At 32.0% G+C, this 22,592-nt stretch overlaps 3 protein-coding genes and 1 non-coding gene across 5 annotated transcripts; 2 read left to right on the top strand and 2 right to left on the bottom strand.

Moving 5' to 3' along the window:
* Nucleotides 1-3,233: 3,233 nt before the first annotated feature.
* TRNAT-AGU (transfer RNA threonine (anticodon AGU)) lies at nucleotides 3,234-3,307 on the bottom strand. The gene has a single exon. It is a non-coding gene; the product is annotated as a tRNA-Thr (tRNA).
* A 2,843-nt stretch (nucleotides 3,308-6,150) lies between these two features.
* On the top strand, nucleotides 6,151-8,888 carry LOC118057320 (protein DEHYDRATION-INDUCED 19 homolog 4). Its single transcript, XM_035069851.2, has 5 exons — nucleotides 6,151-6,351; nucleotides 6,446-6,579; nucleotides 6,944-7,021; nucleotides 7,467-7,729; nucleotides 8,604-8,888. The coding sequence occupies exons 1-5, from the start codon at nucleotides 6,288-6,290 to the stop codon at nucleotides 8,707-8,709; spliced, it is 645 nt and encodes a 214-aa protein (XP_034925742.1). The 5' UTR covers nucleotides 6,151-6,287; the 3' UTR covers nucleotides 8,710-8,888.
* A 966-nt stretch (nucleotides 8,889-9,854) lies between these two features.
* On the bottom strand, nucleotides 9,855-14,320 carry LOC118057319 (uncharacterized). Of its 2 annotated transcripts, none has more exons than XM_035069849.2 (5): nucleotides 13,815-14,320; nucleotides 12,950-13,167; nucleotides 10,962-11,247; nucleotides 10,682-10,859; nucleotides 9,855-10,588 (listed from the first exon to the last, which is right to left on the bottom strand). In XM_035069849.2, exons 1-5 carry the CDS (start codon nucleotides 14,097-14,099, stop codon nucleotides 10,329-10,331), a joined length of 1,227 nt encoding a protein of 408 aa, XP_034925740.1. In that variant the 5' UTR covers nucleotides 14,100-14,320; the 3' UTR covers nucleotides 9,855-10,328. The 2 variants fall into 2 exon arrangements, with proteins under 2 accessions (XP_034925740.1, XP_034925741.1); XM_035069850.2 differs by having other exon boundaries at nucleotides 10,962-11,244.
* A 7,048-nt stretch (nucleotides 14,321-21,368) lies between these two features.
* On the top strand, nucleotides 21,369-22,214 carry LOC118057318 (major allergen Pru ar 1). Its single transcript, XM_035069848.2, has 2 exons — nucleotides 21,369-21,616; nucleotides 21,716-22,214. The coding sequence occupies exons 1-2, from the start codon at nucleotides 21,433-21,435 to the stop codon at nucleotides 22,006-22,008; spliced, it is 477 nt and encodes a 158-aa protein (XP_034925739.1). The 5' UTR covers nucleotides 21,369-21,432; the 3' UTR covers nucleotides 22,009-22,214.
* Nucleotides 22,215-22,592: the final 378 nt, after the last annotated feature.

The raw sequence follows: 22,592 nt of genomic DNA, 5'->3' as shown, positions 1-22,592 counted from the left end.
TAATTTTTTAGGTCTGATTTGAGAACTCCGTATCCTTTATAAATTAAAACTGATAGAACTTGTTATCAAAATTTAAGCTTAATATTTAATAATCAAATAAAAATTATGTCCATTTTTTTATTAAAAAAATTATTTGATGTGTGTAAGCCTCATCTGCTAGTCATTTTGTTAATTCAAATACTCGAGAATCTCTGCATTATTTTCTTGATTCTCAAATGTTCAAATTTTAGGGCCAATTCTCATCAGGATTTATTAAATTTTTCTGGAAGCAATAAAGGGGATATTTATTTAAAAACAAACTTACTTTGGATTAACATAAAAAATTAAAATATTATTATAATAAAAATTGATTTTGGTTGTAATTTTCAAAAGGGCACAAGCATCTTTTTGTATAAGTTAAATAGATTGTTGGAAATAAAAAATGAGCAAGTGGCTTTTCTAAGAGCATTATAGGTATGATTGTTAAGTCACACTCTATTAGTTTAATATGCTATATAGTCAATTGGTTAATTACATGTGTTATTATTATATTTATATAAATACATATTTATTATTAATAAAAACTTAATTTATCTTTAATATTCATATAATATTAGATTAATGAATCTAGAGTAAATATAAAGTTTATGGGACAAAAATGCTTGCAAAAAAAATTATAAAATTGTTATAATTATGATATTTTTATTCCATCAAAATATTATTTCTAAAATGTTTATAGTCAATACTCTCTTAAATATTTGATATTCATTAGAGCTATAAAGACGGGTACAAATTATATATATATTTTATGAAATGAAGTAATTGTTCTCATAAATTGAGATATGAGGGATACCTAGAACTATTTTGTAGGTATTTGTCATAAGACATGTACACTGAATTAACCCACATGAGAATTCCATGTGGATAAATTACCAATGTCTATGGAAAGACTCACGTGATTGTTGTATAAGTGATACTTAAATATGACATCACTAAGTCATCTTATATAGAGAATTTTATACTTTGATCTTGTTACATGTTATGTTAATTGAGTGTAAATTGAATTATACGAAAATACTTGAGTGATTAAGCGAGGATTCATCATCATAAGTAGAGAAAATGTTTCATCTGTTTTTAAATATTATTGACTGAGAAATTATTAGCTAAGGTGGAATGAAATTTGAAAAGGATTTCAAATCTTATTCACACGATCAATGACTATTATATAAAGAGCAAACATGATTTAACATAACAAATAAACTTTACACTTTAATATTAAATTTAAACATTATTGATGAAAAAATATTAATTATATTGAGGAACTGATAATTGAAAGGTTAAGTCAAACTAATAATGAATTTTTTAATATTTGGAAGTTAATGACACTTTGCTAAACAATGTGCTTGATCTTCAAACATAAATTAATAAATTGTTGAATTAATAATAAATTAAATTGTTTTATTTATTTAATTATAATTATAATTTATATTTGAGCCAACATATTAGAAATCTAATGAGTCACATACATTAAGAACTATTAGTCATAAACTAAATTGACATGATTTTATTAAATATGACTTGATTAAAATATATTTTAGAAATTAAGTACTCGATTTTAATGAATATAATGATTATATTTCTAGATCTAAAAAAAATCAAGTAAGGACTTGATTGAGTTAATTTCTTAAATAGTTCTAAATTAATATATGAATATTATTAAGGAGGCAAATTGATATTTTGTCAATTTATAAGATTTTTTAGATTTTCTTATAAATTATAAGCTATGCCTCTTATTATTTTTTTTTAGTAAGGAATAGCTATTTGTTAAAAAAAAAAAAAAAGACTATATAAACATAGTATTAGAGTTAGCACTCTAGGCATAGTAATCTCTCTCTTTTAAATAGAGATTTAGAAGACTTTACACAAGTGATTCATGTAAATTATCATTGAAGACCAGATAATTAAATATCTTATATTTTACAAAAACCTAATATTTAAATAATTATTTAAAATAAAAAAATAATCAAATATTGATATAATAAATTTCTAAATAATTCTAAATATGGATGCCAGAATCATAAAATCTTCCAAATAATCTTGTTTCTTTCAAAGCATTTATGATATTCTTTTATGAACTCGAAACACCCATAATTGGATGGTACAGACCAGTCTCCTTCCATCGTGGAAGTGAAAGGGCAAAAACTGTGGTCGCTTGCTATCCCAAAGGTCAATCGATAACGTGGATGCTTCCAAATGCTGAATCAGAGCCCATTGCTGCAAGTGGCCGCAAAAAAAACTACTCCCTCTCTCATCATTAGCCCATTAAACAGGACCTAGAACTGGTGTTCCTTGTCGAGCCCAATTATCAACCAAGGAACCTACAACAAACAGAGTGATTAATAGTTTATAACCAGAATCAAGTCCTAACATACCAAATCTCCATTAAGAACATGACCTTGCCTTTTCAAAGCATACATGACATCCATAACAGTGAGAAATGTTGGTTCTAAAAGATGTTTGCTGTTTATTTCTTACTCGAATGAATGCTCAATACACCTTCGACTAGTTATATAGCTTTGCTTTCTAGCCTAATAATACTTAACTTCAGTTGCTGCTGTTTCCTTGCTTCTTCCGTGCCTTTGCTGATCTGTTGTGAGCCTTTCTTTGGTCCTTGTCAATAGTTTACAACATCACAGATGACATTCTCCTCTAGTCTCCACATAGATAAGACCAATGGTACGCTTGACCCCGCCGTGTCTTGCCAGACGACAGATCGCGGGCCTCGTGATGCCCTGAATTTAGATTGCTTGAGCATCCTCAGGTGGAGGTCAATAGGATACGCGGGACATCAACAGGAAGTAGCTGGAGACATTGAAAGGAGCGACGAAAGCAAGGCCAGGCATGAATTCCTTGACGAAACAGTGAAAACAAGGACGTCTTCAAGGTTTGGAAGCATAAAATTGTCGGACGTCGAGCAAAATGTTTTGGATGTGTTTGTAATTGATCTTCAAATCATTAAACTTTGCAGAAAGAGGGGGCGGAATATTGAAATTGCAGTTAGGTAGGTGTCTTTCAGGAGGAGAAAAACAGTTAATCCTGTTGCTCATTTACATGTAATCCAGGCATATACTTGGCAATTCCTTCCTCTAGCACGAGAATTTAAGAGACCCCACCCAATGGCTTGTTCTCTCCGGGGTAAAATAGCGAGAGAGAGATAAAACAAAAAAAAAGATGAAAAATTAATTACTTAGCTCTGCTCTCGTTGAGAGTCGAACTCAAGACCTCCCGCTTACTAAACGGGTGCTCTAACCAACTGAGCTACGAGAGCCTGCAGTTTAATTGTCTTCCCCCAACTATTATCTTTCTGACAATACCTCAATTCGAGTCTCATCGTTAAATATGCATGCCAAATGCTACTAAATATGTTTTATTTATGAGATATCTTTCTTATTTATGTACTATTTATAAAAAATTGTCTTAAAGAATAAATTGAAAATAGTTTTCAAATAAAAAAGGGGGAGATAAAAGATCATATCATGAATAGAAATAATTTTATAATGTCATATTTACATGCATAGTTACGTAGAGACTTGATGGAAATTACCTATTTAGTTAATTAGACAGGTTTAGGCAGTAAATGTTAATTGTCTTATTATATTTTCTAACTAGTTATTAAGTATAGTGTCTCAAGAATTAAAATAAGTCATTTTATATCCGAAAGTGATAAAATTCAAAATGAATTTCTTTTCCTCCGTAGTTTTCACTATGATATAGTTACACTTACACATTGACCCTTCGAAAAATAGAAATCCCAACATGTTCCCTTCCCTCAGCAAAAACAAATATCTAATTTTAAATGATTGCATTGATAATTAAAAAGATTTGTTTATCTTCTTGATTTTTAAAGTTTTAATTCTTGGACTGGTATTTAGAGAGAATTTATGGTTTTTTTAATGCACTAGGTTGATATGGAATATATATTCTTAAGTTCGTTTGAAAAAACTTAATCTTAGTTAGTATTTATTTAGTATATTTTTTAAAAATTATTTTTAATTGAAAATATATCAAAATAATTATATTTTTTTAAGTAAAAAACATTAAAAAGAATTATACCACAAAAAAAAACACTCTCTTCAAACATATTTTTCAGTGGTTTGTGCTTTTAAAAAATAACTTGATTTTTTTTATTTTAAATTAAATATTTTCAATGTTTTTTAGATCGTTTTGATGTATTAATGTTAAAAATTAATTTTTTTTAAAAAAAATAATACATTTTTAGTAAAAATATTTTAAAAATAAATTATTATCACAATACCAAATACTACCTTAAATTAAATAAAGAATAATCTTACCTTCTAAAAGAAATAAAAAAAACATGGTCCTTAGAAGGAGGGCAGAGGCCATATTTATATATCATTGGATATTTGATGATTTAATAATAATAATTTTTTAAAGTATATTTTATTTAAAAATATATTAAAATAATATTTTTTAAAAAAATTATTTTTAACTTCGTTACATTAAAACAACCAAAAAATATATTAAAAATATAATTTTAAATAAAAAAATATTTAAATTAAATATAAAGCTAAAAGATATGGGAAAATACTGCTTCCCCACACTTATTACAATTATAGATTACAATAGTAAGTCATAATGTTTTTTTCTTTCATTTTGACCCTTTCTTTCATTTGATTGTTAATTTTTTTTTTTAATTTAGTTTTATATGATGTATTTACAAGGAATTAAAGTTGATAATTTATTTTAATTTGTCTTATATACGCTTATCGCAGTATAAAAAAAATATCCTAGCATCGGATCGGTATCAGGAAAATATTAATGTATTTGCGGTATAGTCTGTTTTTTAAAAACATTTAATTAAATAAAAAATGATTTAAAAAATGTTATTAAACTTTGTGAAATCAATGACGTAGCTTGCAAGTTTAGCGAGGTAACCCTGATTACCCCAATTTGTGGGTTTAGCGAGGTGCCTTTTTTTTTTTTTTAATTGAACTCAATTACGTGATTATCTATTTTTTTATATAATATAGTTAAAAAATTAGTCTTGGAAAAAATATGTTACGGAAATTTTTGAAAGTCCATGACCTGTTGATAGGCATGACAAGTTTAAGTTTTCTTCTTCTTCTTCTTCTTTTTTTATTTTAATTTTTAATTTCATCATTTGATATTGAACTATTTGAGAATTAAGTTTTATAATTTATTTCTGTCTTGCTTTCTATGAGGTTATCATAGTTTTTTTTTTTTAAAGTATGAGGTATTGGCTTGACATTCGATTTTGCGATCGTTTATTTTTCTTATCATATAGTTAAATAAAAAACAGTTTTAAAAAAAACAAGTCATCAATCCCAATGGAAGCTCATTACCCGATTTTGCAAGTTTAATGTGTTGACTTGAGCTACCCAATTTACAAGTTTAGTAGGTTTATCCATTAAACTTGATATGTTTTTTTTTTTTTAGTTTTTGATCCTTTATTTTTTCTAATTGTTTTTTTTTATTTCACTCTTCTTCAATATTGGATTGGTTGAGAAATATAATTCATGACTTATTTTTTCTATTTTTTATAGAGTTATCATGATTTCAAATAAATATCTTTTTTAGGGTTGATTCTTGATTTTAAAAGCATTCAGTGTTATCATGAAATTAAATAAAAATAATTTACAAAAACAAAGAAGTTATATAAATCTTATTGAAGTTCATGATCTAGATCGCAGGGTAACTGGATCGATTCAATCTGACATTGTCTCAATATAATTTTTTTTTCGTTTTTAAGTTTTTTTAAAAGCTAAGTTATATTTGTATCAATCATTTAAATTGTTTTTGAATCAATCTAAATTGAATAATTTACTTTGAATCAGTTTTATGGTGATTAATTCAAAACTTGAGTTAATTTTAAAATCAATTTTATTTGGATTCAATGATATTATCAAAACAATTTCTATATTCTTTATCCTTTTTAAGGTGCACTCTTCTTCTTTTTTATTTTTTTTAAGGTGTGTGAATGTACATTTGTTTTTTAAGGTGTTTGATCCACGTTCCCCTATACTACGGTACAAAACGAGAGGTCCATTTCTGCAATCCAACAAACCCTCTAAGCCCATATTTGCAAACAAAACTTTCAATAAAGACAGACTGAAACACGTACAAGTGAGTTTGGTGAAGTGTTTCTCTGCTCTCTCTTAGCAATTTCCTCTTCCTTTCCTTTCCTCTCTCTTCTCTTCCTCAACATTCGTTTATCATCATAAAAACCACAACTTTTGATCACAAAACAGAGAAACCAATAAAAAAATATGGCTTCTGATTCATGGATTTCTCGCTTCTCAACTTCGTCAAGAAGATATCAGACTCGATCTGGTTTGTTTAATATCTTTCACTTCTTTTATAATGTTCATAGTTTTATAAGAAATGTTGTGTGAAAGTGTCTTTTTTGTTGGGCTTGTCGTGTTAGATCTGCATGAAGAGACTGAAGCAGAAGAGGATTTGAAAGCTGAGTATTTGTGTCCGTTTTGTGCTGAGGATTTTGATGTTGTTGGTCTCTTTTGCCACATCGATGAAGACCATCCTGTTGAAGCCAAAAATGGGGTATCATATTTTTATCATTTGCTCTTTTTAAATTTTTTTTTAAACTTCTTTTGATGGATTTCGATTAAAAAGTATAGTTCTTTATTGTTAAACTGTGAAGGGTTTTAGTTATATTTATGGGGTTAGTCCTTTAGTGTTAAATTGTGATCTTGGAAAAGGGGTTTTAGTTAAATTTACGGGGTTTGCTTTTTAATGAGATTATTTGGTAAACTGTGAACTTGTCGCCTTGTTTTTGAGGACTTTAATTGTATACTAGAGTACAAATTGGTCTCTTTTGTGTTTAAGGCAATATTAGGTGCACTTTCCTAGTTACGTGTTGCTTGGAGACTGCTACTGAGATGATGTCTGAATTGTTTGTTTTCAGGTGTGTCCAGTTTGTGCTAAAAGGGTGGGGATGGACATTGTTAGTCACATTACTGGGCAGCATGGGAACTTCTTTAAGATATCCTTTTATCTCAAATTTGACTTTGTCACATTCAACGTTTTGGTTCAGATTTTTTGTATAATCTGGTTGTGTGTATGTGCAAGCGAACATGCATGTTTATGTGGTTCAAATGTTAATGGCAAGTGAACTAGGTTTTGTTGGTAGTTGAAAATCTTTCTAATGAATCTCTTGAGGTTCAAAGGAAATTTTCAACATCTTAGGGGGGGGGATCATGAATCACTTGTCATGTTGGTGCTTCTTTCCTTCTTTCATTTGCTTCCTGGGTTAGTGCTTCAACTTTGTTTTGAAAGCAGTCTTTTTTTTGCGCTTTTATTCTTTTGAGTTGAGCAATCTAATCACATATCTATGACACCCTCGAGCCTATGCCCCTATTTATTTTATTTGTTTTTTAGTATTTCTGTATGGTCACAGTAGTCCATTGAGTTCCTTGACTGGAGATTACGTTCAGCGTAAGAGAAGATTGCGAAAGGGGGGAGCTAACTCAGCATTTTCTATATTGAGAAAAGAACTGCGAGAAGGAAGCTTACAATCCCTTCTTGGTGGATCTTCATGCTTTGTTTCTTCCTCCAATTCAGAACCTGATCCATTGCTTTCACCTTTCATATTTAATCCACCTGGTTTTGATGAAGCGCCGAATGCAAAACCTCTTTCTTCTGTTGAAGCAAGCTCAGTGAAGGGGAGTACAACTGAGGAGTTTCTAGAAAGGTATGATTACTCACATCCTTTTCCCATTCAAGTCACTGCATTTGATCTTAATTTATTAAAAGAAGCTTCTGTATTTTGCCCCCCAAGATATGAACTAAAGGTCTGCTTGTTTATCTTGGTAAATCAGCTTGAATTTGTTAGCTCTTCCCTGATCATTATATTCCTTTCCCTTTAATAAGTGGAATCTATCTTGGTAACTAGACCAAAAATAAGATTGACTATTGCAAATCTGCCTGGTTCCTATCACTTTGATGTTACTATTCTCTTAATGAATGTATAGTGTAAGGACATCTTTAAACACTAATAGGTAATGATGTATGGAGTTTGATGTTTTAGGATCAGTATGCAATTTGTATAGCTGTATGATTTTGGTGCTTTTTAGTTGGTTTAGATTCAGAACATTGGTCTCCTCTGTTCTTGAACAATTGAAGGCAAGGATGGAACTTTTGTAGAGCTGATGCCATGAAAAATCTTCTCTGGATGAATAGGTAATGATTTGTGGAGTTTGAGGTTTACTGACAGCCTAGAATTTGTGTCGACTATGTTTTAGGATCCTATACTCTGTTATTATGGTCTAAGAAGATTGAATCCAAAGATATTGAAGCTTGTATGGAACTGTTTCCATAGTTTGAGCAAGAAACTTGCGCTGTTAATGATCCTTTGGTCATTACCTGTACATGATATTCACCAATTTAGTGTTGTTGGAGAAGATTATCACTCTGTCAGCAAGGTAGTTAAATGGAATAAATGCAACTTGAACCACGTAACCTTTACTTCATCTGCTACTGCTCCCCTTTGAGGCTTTCTAGCGTTGCTGGTATGTTGTGGAACTTTTCCTTTTTCAAGATTTCTAACATCAGTTTGGTGCCAACAGGAAAGTCCAGCCACATCTGTCAGACAAGGACCAAGAGGAGAAATCCCGGAAATCAGAGTTTGTCCGAGGACTGTTGCTTTCAACCATTCTTGATGATGAGTTATGAGTGTGGGCGGTAATTGTGATGGATTGTTAATATAATGTTAGGAGTATGAGCAAAGTGAAGAAGAAAGCTGTTCAATTTGTGACCCATGTTTGTATTAGATAGGTCCCATGAACTATTATGTGCAACTATTTGTATTTACAGCTCATGTGCATAATGGAAAAAATAAAGTTATAAGCCTACCTCTATACCTTATTTGCTTTGCTTTTCGCACAAATAATAATATTAGCTTATGTATACGCAACTGATGCACCATTTTTCTTCCCAGAGTAAATTGTTTGGTCAGTGGAACTGTACATGACATCTTGAATCCCATTTCGAGGTTACCATTTTTTGATTTTGGTTCGACTATTGTGTTGCAGACCGGACTAAATTTTTCTGTTAGCAATCATTTTCAGCGGTCAGGAGAACTTAATTCCTGGTGCTCTTTTTTTTTTTTTTTTTTTTTTTTTTTTAAAAAAAATGATCCAACTTTGTTTATCTGTATATTCAATTCCTATTTTTCCACCTCACGATTTATCAAACTGCAGGTTTCCTTGACACGAGTGTGCCATGGAGATCTTCACTCGGTGTCTCCCCACCATTCCTTGTTATGTTCTGTGCATATGGTTAAAATAAGTGGTTATGTCAAAATGATTGGTGCCCATTTGTCTACCCAAACATTGTAAAATGCAAAATGCCAACACCTTCAGAATCCCATCTAAAACTTCTTCTTGTTTGTACAGGATTCCATTCGTTTCATGTTCACGTGTCTCTAGCACCATCATCCATCTATCGTGCCATTTCTCCTCTCGGCAAATAGCAATTTGTAAACAAGGATTTCCTTATTCCTGGACGATTATAGAAACAGAAAAGATGAGCGAGGGCGATGAAAACTCAAGGGTTGTTTAACAACCCAGTAAAAACAAAACAAAAACAAACTAGTTTTCTGTAAAAACAGAAAATGAAACGAGCGAATACCAAACGATACTTAGGTTGCCTCTTTTTGTCTGACAAGATGACAATAGCTGTTTTCGACAGCAGTTGGGCTATAGAAGCATTTTGTTTTACAGTTATATACACTAGACGGGGGAGTTCACATCTTCAGATCAGCAAAAGAATCTTGGTTAAAGGAACTCAGCATAAATAAGACCAGTAAAGAATCTTGGTTCAGAAACTGCTGCTACAAAACGTGTATTGAACATTCTACCTCAGAAACAACCATATACAAAAGTCAGTAGTTTTTATAGGACAACGTCATTAAACAGTTGCAAAAACTAAAGCTTTCAGGCCTGGAAAACTGTCCATAAGATCAAAACACCATTTATGATCAAAAGGCTCCTAATCTGCAACTCCTCACATTAAAACCAAAGCACCAAGATAATTATCAGAAAACTCCTTCAAGCGCATGCAAATGGTTGCGAACAAGCTAAAAGTGGATCATTCTTGGACTTCGTCAAGGAGATGTGCTGGCATAGCCAGGACATGACACACTAGTCTGAGAATCCTGAAGAAATACCACTCCATACTACTCCATACAACATCAAAATAATGAAGGATATTTAGTATGAGCTGAAAATGGGGCTCTTACAGGACTGAAGGTGCCAGTTCTCTTTAATAACTCATTTATAAAGGAAACCTTTTCACCTTGGGCTTGTGTTGTGGGAAACAAAGAAACTATAGTCAGGATGATTAACATGCAAAAGCCTAAGCCAGTTGTCAGCAGCTCTTAGCAATGAACTGGCCTTTTGGCATTCATAGACTCCATTGGGATTCCAAAATGAAACTTTAAACTTATAGGAAGCAAGCCCGAATGTAGGCAAAGGTAGCTTGAGGGACATGTCAGAACGGTGAAGCTCCCTAACAGTAGAGCCATGAAGTTGCATCCTCTCACTGCTTTGACCTGTCCCAACAAGAAAAGCAACAAACACATAAGTCTGCAGGCAGATATAAAATCCCACCATGGACATACAAACATGCAAGTAAAGAGATGTACTTTGAATGGATGTTGACAGAGAATGATAGGTTAGAAAGCAGGCATCCAGATTCTGCAGTGTTGGACCCATGGGTATCCTATATATGGGATACCAAGCCACAGAAATCCAACTTGAGGGTGATAGATCACAACTCCTAAATGTATTGAGTTCTGGAAACTGAGATGCAAGAACCAAAATCTGCAGGGATGCAAGACTATTGATGAACAAGGGGAAAACATAATCAACGAAAAAAAAACCGCAAGCTCAAAATTTTAAGCCAATTAAAGACAATGAACCTGCCTGGTCAGCCAAAGGTTGGCGTGTAAATGGTGAAGCATACTCCATGTATTCAAAAATAAGCCGACCTGGTGGATTGGAAATCTCGCATTCATCACTAGATGAACCCCTGAAGGGTTTATTTCTCAGAGAGAGTCTATTCAAACTCTTAATATTTGCATCTGTAACATTAAGCTGGTTCCAGGGCTGCCAAACACCATTGCTTGCTACTCTCTCTGCTCCACAGTCACTGCTACCATCACTACACGTGTCCCTGGATGACTCTGTATCGCTCTCCTCGCCAGGCCTTCTGTCAGAAGATGGAAGCAATGACTATGTAATGCAACAAGCATACTAGCCAACCGATAGGTAAAGCTAAATAATTTCAAACATCTAGACTGTTCACTTTACTTTATCATTCTTTCCATTGGAAGGACTTCCAAAACTTGCTGCACTGCATAGGCCCAAGTACCAAAAGTAACAATCTAGCAGTACAATTTAAAATGGAAGTAGCCTGTCAGAACGGCTGGCAAATTCCTTTTTGCAGCAGCACAACATATTCAAGAAAATTATACTGTTACTTTCAGTCATACTTGCTATCTGGACCACTGAGAAACTTTTCATCATGATTAAACATAACAGTTTCAGAAAGCAAACGCTCCAGGAGGCAGTAAATGTACCTGTCTGGAACCACACTCAAGAAACTAGGAACACACAATAAAACTAACACAGAAATTCATGTGGTTAAAACTTATTCCTCCTCTTCCAACACTCCTGCATAGTATCTCTGTGATTCATTCATGTCAACTGAAGTAACAGTACATGGCCTAGCCGTTCCAATGACGGATTACCTATTGAAAGGTTAAATTTGGCATTTTCTGGAAAAAGTATACCAAGAATAAACTGTGAATTATTCAAGTAATCACCACTACCAGGAAACTAGTGGCTCAAAATTCTCCAAACCATATTAACAATTATTTCTAGTCTTGCACTTGCAGCCTCAAGGAAGCAGTTTTGGCCTCCCAGATCCGGTATTAAAGTGACCATGTTTGCATTAAGGGTTTTTACGGTAGTGGTGACACCAAAACATGATCATTTAAACCTTAGATAATTCATAGGCAGGTGGCCCCAATAGACTTTGGATCCAACGTGACAATGGAATATGGGCACAAGATATTACATCACACAGCCCTAGGATGCAGAATTTACTTCTATTTTTCTTGTTTCTCAGAAAGTCGTTAAGAAAAAAAACCTGGCAAAAGGCAGGGAAAACAATCAACTACGAAATAAAGGTTAAAACCCCCCTCATCAATTAGAGCTGTAACACAAACTGAACTCATGTCACCCAAATAAATAGCCTCCTATTTCTCTTCATCTATCACAGTCCATGATCCATCTATCTATGATAGAAAGCACCAGGAGGAACTGACTGCGATATGGACCTAACCTAAGAATGTAATACACTGAAAAAATAAAAAAAATTTACAGAAAATAAATAAGAAACCATAACTTCTCTCCAATAAAACCAAGTTTGTAGAATTTGGCACCATTTCTTAATTGGAATAATGACTTTGCGATTTCGATAAAACAGTCATCCACACAATGGCATATCCATCAAACTCTATTTATTAAAAGGACAAACTAACATCATCAAATGACAGATATCCATAGAAGCAATTGACAGCACTAGTAGTTTAAATCATCTAAAATGCGGATCTTCACCAAGAATACTACAAACCAATCACTGCCTTAATATAAAGTCGATTCCATGCCTTTCAGTGTGTCCAAACCGTAAACCAAAAAAAATTGAAACTGAGTAAGTCAGAAAATTAATCAATTACCTAAACTCGATGCATACAATTTGAATTTAAGATTACAATATTGCAGGGTGGTCATACATCCTAAGTTCACATCAATAAATCCATCAAAACCATGCCAAGATAGTTATTGGAACTGGGCACATTAATAAAATGAAAAATATAACCACATAAGAAGCCAAGAGAATGGCTCACCTCAGCCTTAGGGAGGGTTGTGATGGATCTAAATATAGTTGAATGCCAGACAAATAGGGAACATAATACTGGACAACAGTCTCGCTCCCATTCAACAGAAGAGGAACACCTGCCCCATATGCACTCCACTCCTTAAAAGATTCCCATAAATCCCCAAGCACAAAATAGACGTTCTGGTGAAGCTGCACTTCACATGTTCTCCATTCTCTAACACTCGTCTGTACAACCCACAAACATCACCATTAAAAGAACATGCATATCTTACTAAAAAATAAAGACATTCAACTCATTTTCAATCTAAAGCAAACTCAATAACAGCGAAAACAATTTTTCCAAAGATTCCTCTAAAATCAAAACCAGAACAATTATTACTTGTAAACAAAATTAAACATTTTCAACAATTGTTTCTAGATTAATAAATTGAATTGTAAACCCTAAACCTTTAGAATTTAAGACCTTCAATCAATAATAACAACTATAAAACAACACGTCATCAAACAAACAACATAGTAAATCAAATTGAAAAAAAAAGCTAATTAATTGTCCAATGAAGTCGTTTACAATGAAGACCCTGATTAATTATCGATGATTCCGTTCAAAATAAAAAAGTGTCAACAATCATTGGCTTGATTAATTAACTCAAGTCATAACCCTACATTATCCCAATTTTATTAACTAATTAAAAACCCTAATCTAATCCATTAAATTAGTCATGTTCTTCACGATTTAAAACCTTAAAAAAATATTAAGGCAAATTAAGCCGCAAAATTAAAAAAAAAACCCACACAGCAAAAAGCATAAAAACCTAAACTTTATTACAAAAAACCAAAAATCAACAAAAACCCATAAAAGTCTCATTAATTACCTTGGGCAGAAACTGAGCAGGTACAACTGGAGTAGTATACTCCAAGAATCGATCCAAATTCGTTGAGTTACTCTCGGGCCCAACCCGACCCGAGACAGAACAATTTGAAGCACATTGATCGGATTCCTTCCTCTTCTCAATCTCCACTGTTGAATTCTTCGAGATCGATGGCTTCTGCTGCTGCTTCAGTTGCTGTAATTGTTGTTGTTTTCGGATCCCGGGTGAAACATAGAACCGATCCTCTCCACGGTTTCGAGCAGTTGAAACACCACCGGAGCCTGACATTGTATGAAATTGAAAACAAAAGAAAAAACAAAGAAAGCTTTTGGGGTTCTTATGTTTTAGAAACAAAGTTGAATTATATTTTTATTGCTTGTGCCCTTTTTTTGCTTCAGATTTTAATTTGTGTGTGTGACTGTGAAATAGGCAAATCAATACGAGAGAGGGTGGAGAGAGGGGCGAGAAGTCTCGAGAGATTTTTTTTTCTTTTCTCTTTTACGTGTTGGTCCAGGGGTGTCGGATAATAAATTACAGCATGCTTTTTTAAATAATATTTTTATTTGAAAATATAATAGAATTAAATTTTTAATTTTTTATATCAATACTTTAAAATTATCAAATACACTAAAAAATAAATATTAATTTAATATTTTTTAAAGTCAAAATTATTTTTTAAAAAATATCTAAAAATAACAGTAAAAACTGTAACAAACATCTTTTTAATGTTTATAAAGTCTAATAATACTAATACTATCATGCACATCTCAAGTTAAAAAGCAAAGTTGAAATAGTAATTTTATTATTATTATTATTTTACTTGATAATAAAAGTCATGTGGCCAAATCATTGTATTAATTTCCACTATTTATTGGACTGAATTAGTCAAATTTTAAAAAAACTTTCAATTTGAGTATCAAACATTTTTTTACTCTTTCGGGTTCAATTTAACACCTAATTACATATATATATATATTTTTAATGAAAGGTTGAATTAGAAGATATAAAACTAAAATACAAAAGATAAGTAAAATAAATGGTGTCTTGGAATTTTGTTTGACAAGTTTTGTTAGTCCTACACTTCATTCATTTGACAAGTTTCTAATTTCCACTATTTATTGGATTGGAACAGTCCATTTCTTTAAAACTTTCAATTTGATTATTAATTTTTTTTTATTCTTTTGAGTCCAATTTAGCACCTAATTGTCTATTTTTTTTTAATGAAAGGTTAAATTAGAAGACAGAGAACTAAAATGCAAAAGACAAGTAAAATAAATGGTGTCTTAAAATTTTATTTGACAAGTTTTTAATTTTTAATTTTATTTCACTCATTTTCACTCTTTTTTTTTTGTGAGAAAAGAGAGAAAGGCTCGTCAGATTCTTGTATATAGAGAAAAATTCGTTGTTGATGATGATTCCCACCATCAAATATAATCGATTTTAATGTTAATATTTTACATTTCATGAAAGGAGTTTGATGTAAGTGGTTTTTTTTTTTACTTCTCTTTGCTCAAAAAGATAGATTTGATCGCGAAATCATTTTAGCTTCAAGTTAATTTTGTTTTTTTTGAATTGTCTTTTTGTGATAATAAACATATTCATCAAGGTGTTTTTGATGTTTTTAAGTGTTTTTTTTTGTAAAACATAAGTTGAAAAATAAGTTTTAAATTGAAAAAAAAAAACCAAACCCTTGATTATTTTGATGACTAGGGGTTGTTCGAATTTGTAGAAAACAGAAAACATGTTGTTTATTGTCTTTGAAAAAAAAAAAGAAATGGGGATGGATTGTCGTCCCATTAAATAATAATAATAATAATAATAATAATAATGAAAGACAAGCCTATTTGCACAAGCTTGGCTGGAAGACCAATGCACTAGGGACTACTATTTTTTAATGCCCAGCGGGCTCTTTTATTATTTTATTTCTATTTGGCTTTGAAAAAATTGATAAAACAAATAATCCAATCTAATTGAATCCATTATCCAAGTAGTAAGTTTAATAGGTTAATCCATGATATCTGGATATTTTTTTTTAATGCTTTTCTTGTTCATCAATTAAAAAAAAATACAATTTTACTATTTATTATCAATGATCTATTTTTTTTTTAATTTAACTTAAAATTAAAAGAATGTAATTTAACACTTTGTTGTCGATGATCTACCTTTGCTATCTCAACCCCATGTGCCTATAATGGTTTTTTTTGTTTTACTTTTTAAAAAGATTTCGTTTCACATATATATATAAAAAAATATCATATGCTTTATTGTCATATAATTAAATGAAAAATAATTTATGAGATAAAAAAATTATTGAATCTAGTGACTGCATAACTTTCTTGATTGACTCGTATTCATTCTATTATTTTAATCAAATGTTTTTAACTGATTTTATCCTTAAGTTAATTTGAGATCGAACTTTTTAATTTTTCTTGCAAGATTATCATTGTGAATTTCACAGATCAATCCAAATTAATTCAAGTGTATCAAATGTTTTTCATTTTAGTATTAGATCCAAAATATCATTCAAATTAAAATTAATTTTTTTAAAGATACATTCTAAATATTGTTTTTTGTTCTCAATTTCCCCCCACTACATGCAATGCGTCGTAGTGCATACCAATGAACTATTTTGGATGAATTTGTATATTAAATTCTTGTTAAAAAATGTCAAGGATAGACTGTACCCTCTATATATATATATTTGTATATTTATTAGTATTAAAGTTCTAAGTTCTGATCCAATAAATAAATTAATGATGAAGACATATTTTCTTAACTACCAAACCAGTCCAAGATTAAATAATTTTAGGTTTAGGGTTTTGTTGACTTTTGTTGAGGTGGATTTGGGTTTCGGGTAAGGATTGTTGAAGATGAAATTCGTTCCAAGTGGGAGCCCCTTTTGTTTTATGGTCTGTTTGGTTGTTCTGGAATTTTGTTAGAGAGTCGCTAGGGGAATATCCTCAACCAATAAACGAGAGATTCTGGATGCCAAGATTTCTGTCTTCTTTCTTTTTAATAGGAGGATACTACGATGATTAATAGGAGGATAATTAATTTATAGTTTTATGGTTAATACTTGTTATATAAATTTGTTAGTTTTTTATGTAGCTAAATTTATTAAAAATTATAATCTACAACTGGTCTGTACTTTTTTCTATATATATATATATATATATATTTTTTTTTTATCTTATTATCGTACTAGTACTCGGTATTAGTTAAATGAATGAATTAACTTATAATTTCTTTCTGTATTCATATTGTATGGGACAATCTCATTTTTTCTTTTTTATTTAAGCTAAATTAATAAATATCTTTTTTTGCATAATCTATACAAAAAATTAGGTTAAATGTATGTTATGAAAATAAAAACTCTTAATAATTTTTTTTTCACTAATCCGAAATAAACGTGTACAAGATCCTTATGTGCCATCTAACAAAAACATGTCTTATATTAAAAATTAAGAATATAAAATGAATATCTCTTGCCATATGTGTAAATAAAAAAATATAAAATTTATAACATTAATAAGTATTTAGGACAGAAATAGAGAAAAACAGCTTTTTGCAAAACAATTTGAATCAGAATTTATTATGATATATTTATTATTGTTGTTTTTACTTAAACCACTTTAAAGTTCGTTTTATAAGCTTTAATTTAACATGCACACTGTATTTTTTTGTGAGCACCATAAGATCATAATGAAGAAAAAGAATCTTATAATTCTATTCTCTTTATTACTTTAATTCAAACCTTTTACTACTAAAACTCTGAATTCATACAATAGAATCTTTTAACTAAAATTAAGAAATTAAATTGAATATGTATCGGTAATATATAATATCATGTAGATTTATTTTAAAATTATTTTATAAACATATATCAAGGAAGATTACTCTCAAGTAAATCCACCAGCTTCCTAGTCTACAATCATGTAGATTCTTACCAAAACGAGCATAATTCTAGCCAGCAAACTTGTATTCTTCTATATTTAGCCTACTGTAATTCCTCCATTAGAGTATACAATCTGTATATATAAGACACCAAAATCATAACAATAATATTGAGGTGAATTTCCATTGAAACACTCTCTCTGCATCTTCTATATAGCATATAGCATCAGAGCACCACCACTCCAACGAGACTACGATCCTCGCATCTGCTATGTCTTCCTCTTAACATCCGAACAACCAACCTCCGTCTCCAACCGAAACAACACTGGTTGATCTCAACATCATAGCACAAAATAAATGAGAAAATAACTCCCTCCATCTTCCTACAGCGGCATGCCTAATCCGAAGCTCTTTTCCCTTGATGACACTCCCACATCTACCCCAACAAATACCCATTGGGTTCGACAGGACAGACTAATCCACAGTGCCATTCTTGCCTCAACCTCCACCACCACCACCACCACCACTCCTCTGATAACCACCGCTAAAACATCCCACGAGTCATGGACAAAATTAAATCACATGAACGCTAGCAGATCTCAAATGAGAGCTATGCAATTCAAGGAAGAAATCACCTTGATTAAAAGGAAAAATCGTTCAATTCTAGAGTATCTTCATGCTGTAAAGGCATTGGCTGACAAGATAACTTTGATAGATCACCCCATATCTGATGATGATCTAACCCTTTACATTTTTAATGGTTTGAGTTTTGATTTCAGGGACATAGCCGCATCAATTCGCGTAAGGGGAAAATCCTTGTCTTTCGAAGAACTCTATGACCTTTTGGTGGGTCATGATAGTTATCTCCGACGACTAGAAACCACCACCCAACAACTTATGGTGATGACAAACTACACCAACTGCAGGACCTCTTTTAGGAGTTCATCCCAGAAGGATAATGGCAAGCCTTTTAGTCCTTACATAATTAGGGCCAAAATAGAGACTCAAGGTCTCAATACAAAACATTGGGCCAACCTAATAATAATGAAAAATGACACCAACCTAAATGTCAATTTTGTGACTAAAATGGTCACACGGCCAAATTATGTCCCCATCTGAAGTCTCATGCCGTCACTGCTAATTGCACATCCACCTCCTGTTAAAGGAAAGAAATTGGTCAACTATTGTAATTAGTAGATTTCTAGTAATTAGCTGAGATTGAGTCAATCACATCTATTGTGATTTACTTAGAATAGATTTCCTATTTACTTAGAATAAAATTTGTAATCTGTATAAAAGCTTGTACATTACAGTCTCTTTGACGTCAATATAAACTATAGAATTTCATATTCTTTCATGATATCAGAGCATCAATATTGGTGACTCTGCCCAAACATCTTCCGCCATCATAAATAACCAACCAATAAAGATAGCCAACATGGGTGATATAAATCATCCGAATTTGAAATCAACACATTCGACTCACTCACCCTACACCATTCAGACTCACCCGACCTTGTTCTCATTTCCAAGCCTTTCAAAGGACATAATTATGGTCAATAGAGCCATTCAATGCGAATTGCTTTGAGTGCTAAAAACAAACTAGGATTCATTGACTGAACCATCAAATCCTCAGCAAGCACTGATGCCAAATTTGATATTTGGTAGAGATGTAATGACATGGTGTTATCATGGATTCTACAATCACTACATCCCGACATCACAAGTGGTGTGCTTTATTGCACCAACACATCCATGATATAGAATGATCTTAAAGACCAGTTCTTACAAAGCAACAACTCCAGGATTTTCCAAATCTGCCAATAAATTGGTGAACATCGACAAGGGCACCTTATAATTTCAGAATATTACACCAAACTCAAGGCCCCAGGGATGAATTAGATTCCTATCATGAACCCATCATTTGCACTTGTGAGGGTTCTAAAGCGTTCGTGGCTTGATCCTCTAACACGAGCAGCAGTAGATGGACGTGCCAAACCGTCAGATCGGATCCCATGATATGCAAACCGGTCGTTATATGACCGTCAAGGGTGGCATAAGCCCTAGCAACTCTGCAACGGCGAAACCTTCTAGTGCTGGGGATGGCAAGCACGACTTCTACTCAAGGAGGTCTCTGAACTGTTCTTATTATGATAAAGACACTCATATAATTAAAAATTGCTATTATCTCAACAATTATCCTATGGGCCACAAATTACATGGAAAAAATATCAAGCCTAAAAACAAAAGGCCTGCTGCCTACACTATCGAAAAAGATCCAATTCCAGAACATGACAGCAAATCAAATGAAAGCCCAACTTTCACTACCGAAGAATACAATCAATTGATCACTCTTTTGCACAACCGACCCAATAATTTTCCACTTGTTAATGCAACAAGTATTGCTACATCCACCTGCAATCTTTCACAGTATAACCCACATTCAAATATATATATTGGAAAATGGACAATAGATCCTCAGATCATATGTAATGTTTTGCACTTACATTACACCCCTGATTGATTTGTGATTTCTCTCAATTATACCACTGATTGACTTCAGACTTTTAATTTTATGCAATTTTGCCCTTGTCGAACTTTAATATCACCTTGGATTTTAGCACCTTTTTCATTTTGATCATTTGTCTCTGATTTATAGAAATTTGACTCTTAATCGACTATTAAACTTTCAATTCTCTTCAATTTCACCCCTAATTTCAATCAATTGGGTCCCCAGGGTTCGACGCCTTTTGTTATAAAGTTCTTAGCTGTGAATTTCTTTAGTTTAGCCCTTAATTGACCTTAAATTTCTAATTTCTTGTGATTTTACCCCTGATTTCAACCAATTGACTTTATAAAAATTAAATTTGATCTTTTAAAATTTCAATCTTCATAATTAAGCCCAAATTGAGCTCCTAAACTTAATTTTTCACCAATTAAGCTCTTAATAAAATTAATTTGACCTATTTAAAGTATAACTAAGTCCTTGCACCTCATTAAATCCTTTAATTGGACCAAAATTAATTCTTAAACATAATTAAACTTTTAATTTGGCCCATGATTAAATCAAATTGGCATATTAAAAATTAAATTATATCCTTAGGCTTAATTTTTATGCAAATTCATTCAATAATGATTTAATTTTATCTTTGAATATGTATCGCCTCTCCAATTTTGAGTACAATAGAATATAATTAGGCTTCAAACTCTATCCAAAATTATAACTTGATTTTTTGTATTTATGAAATCCTTCTTAACCCGCTTTTGCCACATTGCTGGTCTTCTAGCTATTATTATTTATATTTTTATTTTTTTATGGGGAAGTAAAAAAGATAAAATTTAAGGAATAATGAGTAATCCAATTTAATTTATATTATTTATTTCTCGTGCTTCACACAGTTTTTCTGCTTCAAGCACAAACACGTGTATCTTTTTACTTTGTACATGTTCAATGGTGCATGAATCACCATGAAAACCATCACAACATGACAAGAACTCGTTAGGTAAGGTTAAAACATCAATAAAATCCTCAAATTTCACATCATAATGATATTTTGCTTAAAATAATCGCTTTCTTAGCCCTTCACATAATAATCGTGCACTTATTTAGTGTTATAAGTGATGTTAAGAACACATCATCTAATCTATAAGTACCAGCTCTGCTTCTCACATTATCTTCAATTTATCTTTTCTCTTTATTGGCTCATTTTCAAAGTCCAGGTGAATAATGGGTGTCATCACTTGTGAAAAAGAGATAGCTTTATCAATCCCTCCAGCCAAAATATTCAAGGCTTTTGTCCTTGATGGTAACCATCTCATTCCTAAGGCTGTGCCAGGGGTTATTGAGAGTTTATCCCTTCTTGAAGGAGATGGAGGGCCTGGATCCATCAAGCAAGTTAATTTTGGTGAAGGTCAGTTACAAAACCAGCTATAATCTTTAGTTTTTAATATTGGTGTGTTTCATATGAACCAGAAGGACTAACAAAAGAGCTGTAAATTAATCCTTACAGGTACTGGATACAAGTATGTGAAGGAGAGGATTGACGTGATTGACAAGGAGAACTGCATTTATGAATACACTATGATAGAAGGCGATGTCTTGGGGAGTGAATTTGAGAAAGTGTCCAATGTGGTTAAATTTGAGGCCTCGCCTGATGGAGGATCCATCTGCAAGGGCAGCAGCAAGTACTACACCATTGGTGATATTAAGGTCAATGAAGAGGAGATAGACGCTTTTAAAGAAAAGCAAATGGGACTCTTCAAGGCCATTGAAGCCTACCTTCTGGCAAATCCTGATGCTTAAATTAGTCTGTTCAAGTCAAAGAAATAAGGGTTTTCTGGGCAAGATTTTCGGGTCCCTGTAACTTCTGTAAGATGAATAAGTTATTTAGTGTTGTAATCACCAAACTCAGAATTTTGTTTTGGAAAGTGTGGGCAGTGAGAGTGAGCAATGCTATCACATCTCTGCCTGTCTGATTGAAGTTTCTTATATCTAAAATTAATGTGTGATGGGCTGATCCCCCCCCCCCCTCCCCCTTGTATTTTATTATATAACTGCATAGAACTATCATGTTAAAGCAGCCAAAAGCAAACTGCTAGATACCAATGGCAGAAGTTTGACCATTAATAAACCCGGCTGCTGTTGAATATGCATGAGAGAATTCCGTAGTTTTGTACCATAGCAAATGCTATAGAGAAGCAAAGCAGAGGAAATTAAGGCTAACAAAAAAATGTCCATGGGATAGGAGTATTCAAGGCCATTGAAGATTTACCTCTAGGAAAGTCTGTTGGTAAAATACAAAACCATTTCATTGTCATATATTGTTTTTCAACAGTAAGAAAAGTTTTAGGCTTCATATATTGTTGTCACATTTCTCCTACACAAAG

This window comes from Populus alba, chromosome 10 (assembly GCF_005239225.2).
Source record: "Populus alba chromosome 10, ASM523922v2, whole genome shotgun sequence".
NCBI lineage: Eukaryota > Viridiplantae > Streptophyta > Magnoliopsida > Malpighiales > Salicaceae > Populus > Populus alba.
The sequence above is the reverse complement of the archived record's forward strand: the minus strand, read 5'-3'. Positions and strand labels throughout refer to the sequence as shown.